This window comes from Impatiens glandulifera, chromosome 7, assembly GCF_907164915.1.
Source record: "Impatiens glandulifera chromosome 7, dImpGla2.1, whole genome shotgun sequence".
Taxonomy (NCBI): Eukaryota; Viridiplantae; Streptophyta; class Magnoliopsida; order Ericales; family Balsaminaceae; genus Impatiens; species Impatiens glandulifera.
In genome coordinates, this window is record NC_061868.1 from 12,196,170 (window position 1) to 12,213,378 (window position 17,209).

The following is a 17,209-nucleotide window of genomic DNA, read 5'->3' on the forward strand; positions in this document are numbered from 1 at the left end:
CAATCACACAAACATATGTTCCTAAATAAATAAAGAATCATTCATAAAATCATCACACACTTCAACTTAATAAGATGCATTTATTTATTTATTATTTTTAATGTAAAAAACTATAACTTAACTCTCCCATCCAATCCAATCTAGTTATAATAAAATACATTTACTTTATAATTTAAAATAATTAATATTTTGGGATATTATATTTATATTTTTTTAACTTTTAATGAAAAAGAAAAGTAGCTGGATGAAACCAACTCAAAGTACTAAATAGCAGTGATGGAAGCTTGAAAAATAATTAAGCTAAATGGTCAACGGACATATAAAGTTAATTAATGTTTAAGAACATTTAAATGTACTTATAAAAGAATTAGAGATATATATATAATGATTGGTATTACTATTTATTAATTTGATTATGTTTTCCTTAAAAAAAACAACTAATTAATCAAATAATAACTAGTGCTTGGAAGCCAATTAAGTATTCATAGTATATAAATGATAATAATAATTACACAAATTAATTGAGTTAATTAATTAATGCAATTGTAATTATTGAGAAAAGACTCTTACATAATTACACTGCTTAATTTCTGTTTATGATCAATACTAGAGTCGTGATAGCTAGTTAAGCAATTAATTATGCTTTTCTAATTAAACATCATTATAATTATTAATTACACACTAAGTTTAATTAATCATTTGTTAAACAATATTAAAGATGAATAAATTATGTTATTTTGATTGATAATAAATTAAATAGGAATATTGGATTACATATGCACCTCCTCCCAAAAAAATTTAAGTGATTATAATATTAATTATTTATCTATTTGGTATGAAATGAATGAATTTTGTATTTTTCAATATTTTCTCATGATTGTACATATAAAGAGTTATTACTATACATGAAGTTAAATGAAGAAGTGTATTTATGTTAGAAAACTTTTCATTTTATTTAGAACAAAAGTCAGATGATAAAAGTCAACAATATTATCTAGAAAAAAGTCAAATAATTTTTTTACATATTATCTACTATAATAAAATATATTTCCATTATTATAAAAATAAATACGTGGTCAATATATATAACCCAAAATTTATTATAATGTTTTTGTTTGAAAACACTTGTTTTTTTTTTTGGTACAAATTTGGATTTAGATAATTTATGAATATGTCTCTCAGATTATTTTTTAATCGAGAAAAATATAAAGTATTTTTAAATAGATTAATATCTTTACTATATAAAAAATGATTGGGAGTAAGATTTTGGAGGAGCTACTCGTACAGCGAAAATGACATCGTTGTTATACGAAAATGACCTCGTTATTATACAAAAGAGACTTCATTGTTTTACAAAAAGGACGAAGTCTCTTTTGTATAACAGCAAGGTCACTTTCGTATAAAAGCGAGGTCACTTTCGCTCTGTACGAGTCGCTCCCCAAATTCGTGCTCCCTGTATTCCTCTTACTAAATTATGATCCTTATAAGGTGCTATGTACTAAATTGAAAAAAAAAATTACAAAACAAAAGCATAAGAGTGCTTTAAAGTCCGAATTGAGTTTATATATTTTGAAATCATCAGCACTTCTTAGAAAAAAAAAATTATACTGTTTTATCGAGAGGTGATTATTTTAATTATAAATGATCAAATTAGTATAGTATATAACATTTTAAAAACATAGAAATAATAAAATAACAGTATTTTGATATTTTAATGAAATTAGTGCATGATTGATTATTGATCCGTTGTCTGATGAAAATGCAAATAATACAGCCCAAATAAGTTTTAAGATAGTCATTTATAAATTAGTTGGAAAAGTGCAAAATATCAAAAGATAAAAATCAATCAAAATTAAACATTCCTTAATAAGGTTGTTTCTAGAATTAAAAAATATCCATAATGCATTAGAATTAGGGGTTATAATGAGATGAAAGAAAAAAAATTGAATTTATCAATATTCCTATCCGAAATTCTCAACAGAACAATGCTTATATTTTATTCTCAAAAATAAATATATAAAAGTATTATCCACATTTTCACTTTGGAATGAGTGGCATTTGGGTCATAGCTAGAAGAAAGAAAAATAAATAATGTTGGTCTTTGCATTTATACTATGGATTATATGGACAGAACATATTGATGTCTATTTTTAATAGAATGAATGCTTCAATTATTTGGGAAACATGTAAGACTTTTAATGTGAACATTTTAATGTTAAGGTTTCGATCAATTTTGTTTTTTAAGTGTGTGAGTTGTCCCTTTTGTATTTTTGTGAGATGAGTTGTTTTTATCTAAACGGTCTAAAAAACAAGTTACGTCCGTTAGTTGTTAAGTTTTTATCTCCAAACTTAATATATTATTAGCATTAGTATCATGTGCATTTTCAATGACTTGAATATATGTCAATTTATCCATATCTCGACTAAATATAAAAGAAAAATCATAACAAAAACATTACCCAGCTAAAAAAACAAATGCTTAGAGTCAACCTAAATTCCTAGATGTAGTGAATCCCTTAATATAAATCTCTAGTTATTTGATAATTAAGTATTTTTGTAACTATATATAGGATAACAAATTCTAAAGTTAAGGGAAAGGTGCATAAAAAAATGACCTTACGTGTGTTCAAAAGGTTTCTCCCCCACCACAACAATTAATCTCATGAGATGAGAGGGGAGATCAAATTAAATATAATTTATTTAGAGATAAGAAATAATGGGTAAAATGAATGTGACAAATTTGATGTGCCATTTTTCATGAAAATTGACTATGATTGAGATGGTGGACCTACATCAACTTTTACAACTAATTTGAAAATTTTAAGTAAGCCATTCTTTCTATCTCTTTATTTATTGATAGGATATATATTAGTAATAAATCTTCTCATTTTAGAATAAATTTAAAATACTTAATTAATAATAATTAGGATACAAGTTTCAATTCACCCTCAAGATGTAAAATTATTAAAAAGTTACCATTTCAAAATTATAGAAAATAAGATAATAAAAAAATAATCCCGACTCTATAATTAAATTTGAAAGTATGTTCTCATCGTGGACATACGAAAGATTTATATTAAATCATTAATGTCTTCCGATGATTATTATCGAAGTCGAACAAATGGAAAGTATGTTCTCAACAAATTGTAATAAATCCTTAATGTCTTGAATGATTATTATCAATATCAGACAAGTTTATCATCACAATGTCTATACATATATTATCTCATTAAAAAAATAAAAAAATAAAAAGTGCTCACACACCCCCATTACATAGTAGAGATGTTTCTACTATAGTACTAAATTTTACAAAATATATATCTCTAATAATTAATTCATATTTATACTAATGTCTTTTTCAATATATTATTTCCAAACTTTGAAATATGAAGAGTAGGAATTAGGTTTTGAAATATTTATTAGATTAATAGTTTGAATAAGAGCATATTAATAACTTATAATTAATTACTCATCTAATTAAGTTATTTTTACAACACTATATGATTTAAATAACATTTGAATGAGATAATCAATATTAAAAATATATTTTATCTATATTAAAAAATAAATTCAAACAAATAATAGTAACAATATTAATGAATAATAATAATAAAAAAAAGTATATATATGACAAGCACCTTCTTTTGTGTGGGACCAAAAAAGTAGTAAAGTAAAGCTAATAAGTAGGTAAACCCCACAATTAGGGTAAATAATTATGTGGGCCCACCATTGTGATTTGTGTATGTAAGTGTATCATTCCCCCAAGGAAGATTTCTTATGGTGGAACCTCTTGCTAATCATTTTCTCACACTCCCATTATTATTATTATTTATTATATTTTACTATTTTCCCTTATTTTAGTTCCTCTCATATAATATATAAGTAATTTGTTATATAATTCATGGGATAAAAATTTACATGAAATGATTGTGCTAAATATTTTAACAATTTAATACACTAATAAAAAATGAAAACTTATATAATGAGGTGTCAAAAATGATTTCTAGTAACATAATTATTATTTTTTGAATAGTGATATTTTATATTGAAATAATGGGGAATCAATTTCAACTTGGTTTGTGAAGGCATAAAAACAAAGTCACAAAAGTTCTACTTAAAGTCAAAACAACATGTTTGGCCTAAAATAGATGAGACATTAATTAAGAGGTTTTCATAACATTAATAATTGTTCTTTATGAATATTATTGTTGGGTATTATTCTTGTTATGAATTATTTTATTATAGTGACAATAATTATAAAATGAAGGAATAAAGTTATATTAATTGTTATGCATTAAATTTATTATTGTGTAGTCACTACTTACTCTACATATAATTTTAGGCAATAAAAAAATAAAATTAAAAATCATCACAATATAACACAAAATTTATTAGTTGTCATAGGAAAGATGCCTGGAAGAAAATTTATTGAAAAATGTTGATTATTGATTTGCCTTAGGTCACCTATTTTGAATTTTATTTTGATTATTTGTATTTGTGAGTATTTATATTATAAACTTTATAAATCCATTTTAAACATTAAGAACATTAAAAACTCAATCATTATGTCATCTAAGTATATTAATATAAATATATATTTTAAAATATTTTGGTGCATTCTTAATTAAAAAACAAATAACAAATTAATCCTATAATATAGAAAAATTAGGGACGTCAATTTAAGGCATGTTCGGGTTGGTGGGTGTCAATTTAACGTCGTTTCGGGTTGACGAGTTGATCGACACTAATATGAACCTTGTATGTTTAATAATTAATGTCAAAATCTCTATCTGAACCTTGTGTATTTATTTGTAATGAACATAAATTTGATCCGATTAACCTGATTGACGTGACTCAACTCGAACCCAACTCGAACCCAACTCGATTTCATATTGAACAATTAATATTGCATCCTTTTATTTTATATTAAAATGACATCAACATAAAATAACAATAAAACTAAATCACAAATTCAATAAAAGAAATAAATATGACTATACGCATTAACGTAAATGACTACATCATAGTAAGTAAAGACGCTATCAAATATGAGAAGGAGGGTGGGAGAGGAAGTCACCAAAAGGCGGAAGTGAAAGTTTCAAATTTTTGTGACGGAGGGCTGAAATTTGGAGCAAAAGACAAAAAACTTTAAATCTGCGAGTGAAAATGAGTAATTAAGTATGAAAGTGCAAACACAAAACTATGTCGAGTTTCACTTTCAACGAATGGGTCGTTAAAAATTAATTTGTTGGGGGCTAGGGTTCACCCCTTGAAGTGATTGAGTATAAAAGTTCAAACACAAAACCATGCTGAGTTTCACTTTCAACGAATGAGTTTGGTTGGGCTAGGGTTCACCCCTTGACTCCCGTCGCTGAGATCTCCCGTCGCTGAGATGTCCAGCGAATTCTTGGGCCTTGACAAATGGCCGACCACCTTTTACGTAAAATTTTTGTAAACGGGTTGACGGGGTATATTTTGGATAATTTTAAGTCAGTTCGATTTTGACATGTTTATTATTTTGGTTAAAACGAATTGATTTGATTTCTATCTGGACCTAAAAATACATAACCAAAATTTAAATTTTTTTGTGTTTTGAGGTTGGGTTAAGAAATTGCTAATCTTAAGAAAATAAATATAATATATATTTCTTAATATTTTGGTGCATTACAAATTAATTAATATACAAAATATAAACAATATCAACACCATTAAAAATGATTTACTATTACAGGCTTGTTCGTTTATGAATTTTTTTTAAAATTAAAAAAGAGAAAAATTGAATAATAGGTGATAAATTTGTGAAACTAATAATTATTTTTGGTAAAAGAATTGATTTATATATATATAAATAAAATATAAAATAATAATTTAAATTAAAATGTATTTTAGTATCTTGATTAATGATTTGAGTGTTGTAATAGATAAAACGGGAGTGAACTAATGTTTGATTTTGTATGATTTTTTTTTTAAAATAAATAACAAATTAACCAGGCCTAATATTCATACTTCAAATTTATAATTCATTGATTGATAGACAAATGAATTAATTTGACATCTTCATAAAATTAACAATTAATTAGTATAAATAATTTGATTTTCCTGTGTTCAAAAACAATTATTTATCTTTTTTCTTATTTCAATAAAAAGATTATTCCTTTTCTAAAAACAAGAACAACAAGTTATTCACAAATTTAGAACTTTTAATATTTAGTTTACATATCTTAGAATACAAAACTAATACAATGTCTATTTTCATATATATCTTGTTTTTTAATATTTTGTTTTAAGTTTTTCAAAAAGTGTTGGTGTAACAAAAGATAGCAGTCATTATTATTTTAAAAATAATATTATTATTTTAAGTTTTAATTATTGTGACTATTATTTTTATGTATATTACCTTCATAATTATTATTCTTCTCTTTTTAACTGAACATATATTATTAACTTAATGGACCACAAAACGTGAGCCTATAGAAATAGTACAAAACAACAGCTTACAAACAATGGTACTAATTACTAAATACAACATAAAATAACAACTCAAATAGTAACTTTAAAGCCTAAAAATTATAATGCAATGAGATTATTAAGAGTAATTTGAAAATACAAAATTTGGCTAGGAATTCAAAATTACAAATTATAGAAATGGTAACGAAATAAATGTCTACAATATCACCACTTAAACAGTAACTCAAACAATGTTACTTAATCATAGAAAAGTCCTAATAAACTAATATAACCGCAATCACTTCGCCTACCTTAAACATTCTTCAAATAAATTTTATAATGTAATAATTATTCACCGTGAATAAAAAATTGTGACAGTGATCAGTAAATAAACTTGGATTAAAAAAAAATCATGTTAAGAACACTTATGGTTTAATATGTATAGATTGTATGTTTGTATGACATTATTCTTAATAAATATTGTTTGTATGAATATTCTTTTCATGTATCATGTTTTGTATGGATTGATATTATTCCCAAATAGTAGATTATGATTAGTTTGAATTGAGTTTATTAGTTAATCTATGAATGTTTTTATTTGATGATAGTCAACTTATTTAAAATTATACATATTTATTTTTAGTTTCTATCTATGTAAGTCATAGTAGTATATTATATGTGTATTTTCCAAACTAACCAAAATATTTCAAACATTTTAATTTGGTAATTGAGATACCAACTAAAAAAAAATTGATCGCGATTTGAGTTTAATCGGTTGTTTTTATATAAATTTAAATTCGGTTATACTCTATTAACCATACATCTTAATCTATATTCAATTGATTACATCATTAAATATTTGATTGATTTGATAATTTTTTAAATATATATCTTATACATACTTGTAAACTAATTTTAAATAAGTAATCAAAACAAATTAATTATACAAAAATTAATTTAATAATACTTGTAAATAATTTTTTTTATTAAAGTATAAAAAATAATTTTATAAATAATAACTAAATAAATAATAATTAAAAACTAATAAAATATTTAAATAAAATCAATTAATCGTTTAACAAAAATAATATTAAATATATAAATTGTTTTTAAAAATAATTTATGTATATATTTTTTATATTTATTTAATATTATATTAATAAAAGTTAATAACTAAACAATTAACTATTATGGAAGTTAATCAAAAACAAAACTTACAAATTTAATATTTTTAATTGATATATCTATAAATTTTTTATTTGTATTTTATCATTAATTACAATACTTTTATGAAAAATGAAAATAATTCAATTATTTGAACAAATTATATTATTACATAAGAAATTTATACTTAATCTTATATGCTACCAATGTGATATTTTAATATTTAAATTGAGTTGTTAAAAAAAATTGAAACATTTATAAATTCGAAAGGCAATTTCAATTTGACTTGACCAATACAAGTTGATTATTGTAACCAAATGAATGGAACTGTCTATCCAAATAAAAGTACAAAATAATTTAAACTCTATTTTATAATGACACGTGTATCTTTATTCATTTTCTTAATATTTTATATATTAAAATACATATTTAATATTTTTATCTTTCATTAATAAAATTATTTTAATGAATTTTTTTCTAAAATTAATAAATAAAATTTTAACTTATTAAACTATTTATATATAAATGATCTCAATAAAATAATTTATATTATTTACAACTAAGGGGGTTTAACCGGGCCGGTTAATCGGTTAAACGGTTCCGGTTAAGATCAGTTTTGCTTTTTATTTTATAAATCAGTCCGTTAATGTTATCGGTTTTACCGGTTCTGATTCTACCGATTTTGGTTACCGGTTAATCGGGTTTAACTAAGAACCGATAATTTAATTTTTTAAATTAAGTAATAAATTTATAAAATAATTTTATTTTACAAATTATTATTTGCATTTTCCTATTATACTATTTTTCATTTTTTTTGTCACTATTATAATATAATATATTATATTATTATATATTTTATTAATATATTTAGAAATATGTTATAATATATGATATAATATATTTTATACCTAATTTTTTTTTAGCTTTTTATATATTTTTTGAGAAAATTTAAATTCATTATTATGTTAATTAGTCTTTGACCAACCATATATAGACGAATATGATTGAATTTTTTTTTTAACTGATCAAACGGGTAGTTGAATCTGTAAGTTATAATAAAATAATGATTATCTGAATAAATTATTTCAGTTTGTTCATAATTTATTTTTGTAAAATTTTATATAAATTATAATTTTTTTTTCAAATAATTTTATAAAATTATAATTTAAAATTTAAAAATAATTTTTTTTTATAGATTATTAAATATTATTTATAAAATATAAAATATATAATTAAATTATTATCAGTTTACCGGTTAACCGTTAGAAAAATAAGTAAACTGAACCATTTAACCGATAAAAAATCGGTTGACCGAAACAGTTAAAACTGATTACCAATTCTCTGGATTTTTTCGCAGCCCTAATTACAATGATACTCCATATTCATTCTAAAACAAAAAAGGTTAAATTAGGAAAGAATATGAAACACCGATTAAAGTAGTATTACATGAATGAGAGTGCGCTCATATCATCATCTATCTATATATTTATTCAAAAAGTCTTTTAAATTGGGAGAAGTAATTTTATTAAATAATATAATCACAAAATCAAATATTTAAGTCGAAGCCATTAAATATATCAATTAAATTTTTTTTGTAATATTATTAAACATGTGACTAGTTTGTTTTATCAAATGAGTACCAACCATTATTATTTGTTTTTATTAGACCCTCCAACTAATTAAGAAGAATAAGCTGAATATTATAAATATATTTAAGCTTAAACATTTAAAATAATAAAAAAAGAAAAGAGAAAAAGAGATTTCGGCAGCCGTAGAAAATCGCCGATTTATTCGACAAAGCTCCTAGGGAGGCGTGGACAAAAAATGTAGGACCCATTTACAGCTAGCTCCGACGAATCAAGTTTTAAATTATTTATTTTATACATTTTTTTCTAAGCCTTGTTTGATTACCAAATAATAATAATATTATAAACAAAATACGTTAATTACCAATTTTAAAATGATTGAAGAGTAAAGTTTAATTAATCTCTATCGAACCAAACATGACAAAAACGATAAAGAAGAGTTTTAAGATTTGAATTGAAAATCAAACAAGGCATAAGGATATTAGTTAAATTATTTTGGGTAAAGCTTAAGAAAAAAAGCCAAAACATGACAGGCCGACACGTTGACATCGGTAAGTGGGTCCCACGGAGTTTTTTTTTTCTCTATCCTCTGTTATTATAACAAATTTAGCCGTACGTTTAGAGAGAGAGTGAGAGAGAGAAAAGCCGTGCCTATATGTTTAGGTTCTCCATACAAACAACAATAGACTTCAACTCAACTCGATTATTAAGGTCATAGGTATGGCAACTGGCAATAATTAGGGCTTGTTTGATGTTGAATTATTTGTATTTTTTCTTAGATTTAAATATATATATATATATTTATTTAATAAAAGATTAAATTATTTTAATAATTTTTATATTTAACATTTAATATTTATTAAAATCAAAAAAACTCTTACCAAATTAATAAAAATTTAAAAATAATATTTTTTTTTTTTAATTTAAGAAGCTACTATCTTAAATAAGAATCAATTTAATAAAGTTTTTAATCATGTATAAACTAACACTAAAGATCATCTCTTAATTAAAAAAATCAATGAAGTTAAAATTAAAAAAATTGTTTTGATTTATATAGATATTTTTTAAATGGTCCATTAATTAATAATTGTTTAAATACAACAATAAAGCATAATATGAAAAAAAATTCACAAAACATAAAATATAAAAAAATATAAACACATTATAAATAAGTTATGAGTTCGTATATTAACAAGAATAACGATTATCTCCATGCTCAACTCCACCGGTTTTCTGGAATGAACATTAGAAAACGTCGTAATAATAACATTACGAATAATACCCATCAGACAATTACGATTATTAAAAATTCGATAATTTCTCTAAAACCAAATAATCCATAAAAAAATAATTGAGATGGTAACACAAATGTGTAGGTTTCAATATTCTTAATCCAAACCTTTTAGCAACTATCTAATGTTTTGAACATCATCTAGTGAATTTTAGTCATATTTCACAAAAGAATCCATATACTAGTTACCGTCAACGATATAAAAAAAAAATTGTCGATTCTATCTTCTAGTGACATATAATACCACGATTTACCCTAATACAACTATCTCAATCATCTCTTAAATTAAAAAATAATTTGAGTTATTTTTTTTTCTTCATTTTATATTATTATTCTTTTAAATATGATTCATTTTTTTAAAATAGGAATTTAAATTATTAGTGTGAATTTTGGTTTATTCTAACATAAATATTAATGTTGAATAATAACCAAAATTATAATGTAAATATTTTATTTAATTAAATATAAATTTTAATCATATTATTTTTAGAATGATTATCTAGATAGAAACTTCCTAGAATAAAGAGCATCCCACTAATAAAAACCCAATCATAATTATAATTAAAAAAAAAATAATGGTACGGTTATAACTCTAATAGCTAATTACTTTTGAAATAAAATATGATTTGGAAGTGGAAAATGGAATATGGGTAGATAAATAAATAAACTATACAGTGGTAAACCATGTGACACAATTGTGGAGGGGACCAAGAATCTCTACTTACGTACACTTTGTGGAAAAATTCATTATCAAATCATTTGAAATTCGGTTCTAAAATTACATTCTAACTATTCATTCTATTTTTATCTTTAAATATATCTACAATAGTTTAAGTAATAAAAAATTTTCATAAAAAAAATCAATTTTATATTTCATTTCTACTTATAATGCTCTAATGGCAAAATATGAAACTTTCAATTAATAAGAGAATCAATAGGGTAAACATATTGCCCATAGTAGCTAATTTGAATAAATAAAGTTGGATTAAAACATACCTAATAATTATTTATCTATTTAAGATGTGAATATTATATATATATTTTTTTATTCACCTTAAATAACTAAAGTGATTTTCACTAAACCATTTAGTGGGTTAGTTATTGTATTACTTTTAAACAAGTTAAAAAAACTCAAATATATATGTGACCTTATACTATCTAACCAAACAATTATTTATAGTAATTTCTTTTTTTATCAATTAGGTAAACTTTAACTAAGTTAAATTTTGACTATTTTAAATTTATGATATTAATTTTATTTTATTTATAAATAAAATGAATTTATATTTATAAATTTTAAACAAATGATTAATTATTTAAATAAATAAACTATTGCAATTGATTCTATAATTATAGATTTTTTTAATATTATTTATTTATTATATTAATTTTATACTTAATTATATATAAATAATATTTATTGAAAATAAAATTTTATTATTTAAAGTAAACTCTTGATTTGATAAGTGTACTAATCGAATTACCCTCAATTTTAACGATTTTTATTTGGATAATACAACATTAGAACTAAAAATATAAAAATATTTTAATTAATGATAATAAATTATTTAAAAATAATGTTATATATATATAAAGAAACACACTAAGTGACAAAATTAATTTTTAAAAGACTAGGATCGAAAATTTAATTCACATGTAGAACGTCTTAATGTTAAATAATAAAATTTATGTTAGTTTTCCGATTCGTACCAAACAAAAAAATATCTATAAATATGTCATAAAGCACTAAAAATAGCACCAATTTTCTTAGTGAATAAAAAAAAGGTGAAATATTGGTGGTTTGGAGATGAATGAACTAAAACCAAACTCAAAGAAAGTAGGATCCATTCAATTACATTATTATTCTCATCCATAACTCCAAGTTTCCTTGAATGGGTAATTAACAAGGAAAGAAGGACTAGGTTGGGGGCTCGGGAGTGTCTCCTTTTTCAGTACCCACTAAGTTTAGTGCTCAATTTCCTATTTTGCCCCAACCACCATCACCCGACTCATTTAACTTGTTATCCATTATTATTCTTAATTACCTAATTTATTATCTTTTATGTTAGTAAATGATTAAGTGCATTATGGGTATTTGATGGTTGTTGCATTTCTTGTCCCCAATATTATTTAAACATTCCAAGATAGTTTTGGCTAAACAAGAAAATAGAAAGATGCAAAATGAAAATAGAATAGAAGGAACTAAAATGAGTGCATATTTTTTATCTGACCAAATTGGTTTTGACTCCTTATAATAGGTGAGCGGAAGTTTGTGAATTGGAACCAAACAAGTCACAATTAGTTTCAATCAGCCGTGGGGAAGTGTCCAAAGACAAATATTGAGAGTTCATGTGCACGTTGGGGGGTGTGGGGGCATTTCTAGAGGCAAGAAGATAAGCTGTCAAGTCCTAAAGGTGATGACAAAAAACATGAATTGAAAGAGATGCTATTTTGAGGGGTGGAGAATGGAGAGATACATACCTAACGATTTACTCTTTCCAGCAAGCCTTTTTCTGATATGAATCTTTCGTCTTCGACATGACCCAATTGAAAGTGAAGACTCAGAAGAGTCTTGCTCTGGCCCATCTTCCCATCTTCCCATTTTGCACCTAATGGAGTTACAAAAGAAAAAAAATGGAAGATGCTAGTGAAGAAAGAACTATCTCATTACATTATCAAAGCCAACAATTTTCAGTCACCCCAGGTAGTGGTTTTACAGGTACTATTGCCAATCTTGAAAAAACCATCTCTTTATATTTATAGAAAACAATATCATTCCTTGTGGATAAAGACAACAGGTAGACGAATTTCTCAGCTGAATAGGCATATGAATTTGCAGAGCATTTACTCATATTAACTTAAAATAAGTAATGTCCCATTCTTTTTGAATCAGTTGGACAATGACTGTTGTTAGTAACAGTTTATTAATTTCCTTTAACTGGGCCATATGGTGTCACATTTGGCGTGCCAAGAGTTCTGAAAAATCTGCACATATAAGCCAACAATAAAATTATACAATGTATCAAATTAGTATACCTATCCAATAAATTCATTGTTTTCAGGTCGCGTTCAGAATGAATAAGTTCAAATGAATAACATTCCCATAAGAGAGCTTACATCTAAGGTATCAAATATTGGGGGGATAATATTCCGGAATAGATTCATATATGGATCAAATATGAAAGACAGATCAAATATTTACCATTTGATTGTCAAAAGAATAACAAACAAATCTTATGATGACTATTAGGATTCAGTTTCTGTCTTTAAACGACTGCAATGATATGGACTCTTGGCGCGTTTCTCTATTTTATCTAGCCCACTATGAATTGAAATCGACCATATTCTTACAGTTAGACCAAAACTATTAACACCATCATTCCTACTTATTTAGGTTTTCGAGCTTGAAATATGAAATTCAAACAAACAAGAGACTATTGGCTATTTCTTATCACATCCAAATAATATTTAAAAATTTGATGTTAGTTAAAAATCAGAATAATCTAGATCACAATAAAATAAATAACTTACATGATCCAAAAATAATCTTAATACCAAATAAAGGCAAAAATTGTCGTGATTTAGAAACTAATTTGGATTATGATCATAAAACTTCCAAGATTTTAGTAGGCGATCATGATTGTGACCGAAATTGTGATAAAAAATTTGTAGTAACACGAATTGTACATAAAATATCCGGAGGCAATATTTAAATGTGGCACAGAATATATGCATAATTGCAAAGTAAATCATAAAAAGTACCTGGAGACAATGCGAAATTGAACTCGATAATTGTTGTGGTTGTAAGGGTGTGTATGAAATACAGGATTTGAGTTTCTTTTAGTATAATCAAATCATAAATGAACACTATATCCTGGAACTTTTTGAAGTCCCTTAATGGACATAATATTCCGCATCCCTTCAGCTTTCTCCCAATCATCAGCAGCCGCGTATATATTTGAAAGCGACAAATAATGTGGATCTTTACAAGATTTTGAGTTTAAGTATGAATCAAGTTTTCCTATCTCATCCATAACCTTATCTGCCATAACTATGTTTGAGTGGATCCTACAAGCTCCTAGAAGGGCACCCCAAACTGTGTCATTTGGATTCATGGGCATCCTTATTATCAATTCATAAGCCTCTTCCAATCTCCCTGCCCTTCCAAGAAGGTCAATAATACAACCATAGTGTCTAACATCCGCTGTTACACGATGTTTCTCCATGTTCCAAAATATTTCCAAACCTTCCTCCACGAATCCACCATGCGCACAAGCCGAGAAGACAGAAAGGAATGTGATACCATCCAACTCTTCGGTTGAAGCCTCCATTCTTCTAAAATACTCTAAAGCTTCCTTGCAATAGCCATTTACAGCGAAACCTGTGATCATAGCATTCCAAGCTGTTACGTTCTTGTATGATAATATATTCTCGAAAATCAAACTAGCAGTTTTTAAATCGCCACATTTCGCATACATGTCAATTAAACCGTTCTGGACATAACGATTCAATTTAATTCCCATATGTATTATCATGTTATGTATTCTTTTTCCAAAACCCAATTGTCCAGATTGGGCACAAGCTGATAATACACTCACCAATGTGATTTCATCTGGCTTAAATCCCTGAGCTAACATTTCTTCAAAAGAATCGAAAACTTCCTGAGAATGTCCATTTTGAGAAAGCCCAGAAATATAGGAGTTCCAATTCACTAAATTCCTATCAGGAATCCTCATGAAAATCGCTTTAGCAGCTTGAATATCACCCTTCTTGAAATACCCAGAAACCATGGATGACCAAACAAAACAATTTCTCACTGGCATTTTATCAAACACTTCCCGTGCAGACTCCATTTCCCCATTTCTAACATAAGCTTCAACCAGTACAGTCCAAGTCACCACACTCCTCATCTCTGATGGTACCTGATCAAACATTTTCCTCGCAGTTAGAATATCTCCATTTCTAGCATATCCATCGATCATTTCATTCCATGTAATCACACTCTTAACAGACATTTGATCAAACAAAACAGATGCAGAATTAGTATCGTGATTCCTCATATACCCACCTAACAATGCATTCCAAGTAACCACATTTCTCTTAGGCATGTAATCAAAAACTTTACGAGCAGCAATAATATCATCACATTTACCGTACATATGAATCAAAGAGGTACCCACCATTACATCAAACAATACACCCATCTTCAAGCATTCTGCGTGCAGAGCCATCCCATCGAGAAGGGTAGCGAGGGAAGCACAAGCTTTGAGAAGCAATGGGATTCCGCAAAGGAGAGAAATCCCAGAACGACGGGCTGAGATATAAATAGAAAAGGATTCTCTATACGCACCCCGAGAAACAAAACGTCTTATTTCGCTCGACAATTTTGTGGGGTTTGGTGTGGATGTTTGATCAGGAACCATAATTTGGTTTTAGTTCATAGTGTTTGAGAAGAAACTTCCAAAAACAAAATAATATGACTCAGCACCACTATGACTTATATTTGCTCAATTACATTTTACTGTTACTTTTCTAAATTGAAAAAAATCTACAATTATCTGTGTTAACATCAAAAATGCAAAAATAAGTTTTCTAAATTAAGCAAAGCATATAAACACACTTAACCAAATAACTAAACAAACAGAACTTGCCGTTTTACGGACTCAAACTCAGAATATCAGTGAGGTAACCCACTCTATATTGTTCTTCAATTTATCTTCTCTTCAATTATTTCATAATGAGTTGCAACTTCTTAGAGAAGCATATCTTAATCGATAAAACTTGAAGCTTGATGAATTTGTTGTTAATCGTACATCACTTCCTTGTTCCAAATTGACATTTACTTATGAATTTTCTGACCAGTCTTTGTATTAACTAGGAAGATTCTCGTGCGATACGCACGGATAAAAATATATTGTTACAACATCCCGTGTTAATCATATTTGGTGTTGAATTTAAAATATAAAATGTTATTAGCTTAGTTGGTTAAAGAGTTGTATTTGTTTTGTCAGGTTGTGAGTTCAAAATGTACCTATAACATTTTTAATTTTATTTAACCGTTTTAAGTTTATGGGCGGGTCAACCCAGAATCCGACCCAAATATCTATTTATTCTCACATATATATCCAAATTAACCACAACTCTCGAAAATCCGGACACTTTCAAAATTAAGCATCATTATATATATATAAATTGGATTCAAATCTTGTTTTTTTTTTTTTTAAATTATTAACATTTTAATCATTTAGACTATCTAATATGATTAATTTATATTTATAATTTTGTATATAAATATAATTTATATGAGTGTTAACTCATATATTGACTACTCATATTCAACATCAAAATTTAAATCAATAAAGATGTTCCACCCGATTACTAATAATTAAGCATTTCATGATTTATACCTAGTCTGTTTGTAAAAAATACACATACCCTCCATCATATTCTCACTCATTAAAATTATTATAAATTTCTCAAATTCGTATCAAATCAAAATAAAATATTTAAATATACCACTATCAATTTTTCTCATTATTTTTTTTTTTATAATTTATAGTATATTTGAACTTTGTTTTACATATATCACTATCATTCTTTCTCCATTTAAATTTATCAAATTTATACCGGTTGAAATTCAAAGTTTGGTGTCGAGTTAAAATATAAACACTTTAATTATTAAATTATTTTTTATTAATGATTTATATTTATTATTTTATGT

The 17,209-nt window shown here is 25.5% G+C and overlaps 1 protein-coding gene across 1 annotated transcript; it reads right to left on the bottom strand.

Annotated features, from left to right (window-relative positions):
• Nucleotides 1–12,930: 12,930 nt before the first annotated feature.
• Nucleotides 12,931–15,940, bottom strand: LOC124909608 (pentatricopeptide repeat-containing protein At3g21470-like). The gene is made up of 2 exons (XM_047450273.1): nucleotides 14,251–15,940; nucleotides 12,931–13,473 (listed from the first exon to the last, which is right to left on the bottom strand). Exon 1 carries the CDS (start codon nucleotides 15,909–15,911, stop codon nucleotides 14,343–14,345), a length of 1,569 nt encoding a protein of 522 aa, XP_047306229.1. The 5' UTR covers nucleotides 15,912–15,940; the 3' UTR covers nucleotides 12,931–13,473; nucleotides 14,251–14,342.
• Between the last annotated feature and the right edge of the window lie 1,269 nt (nucleotides 15,941–17,209).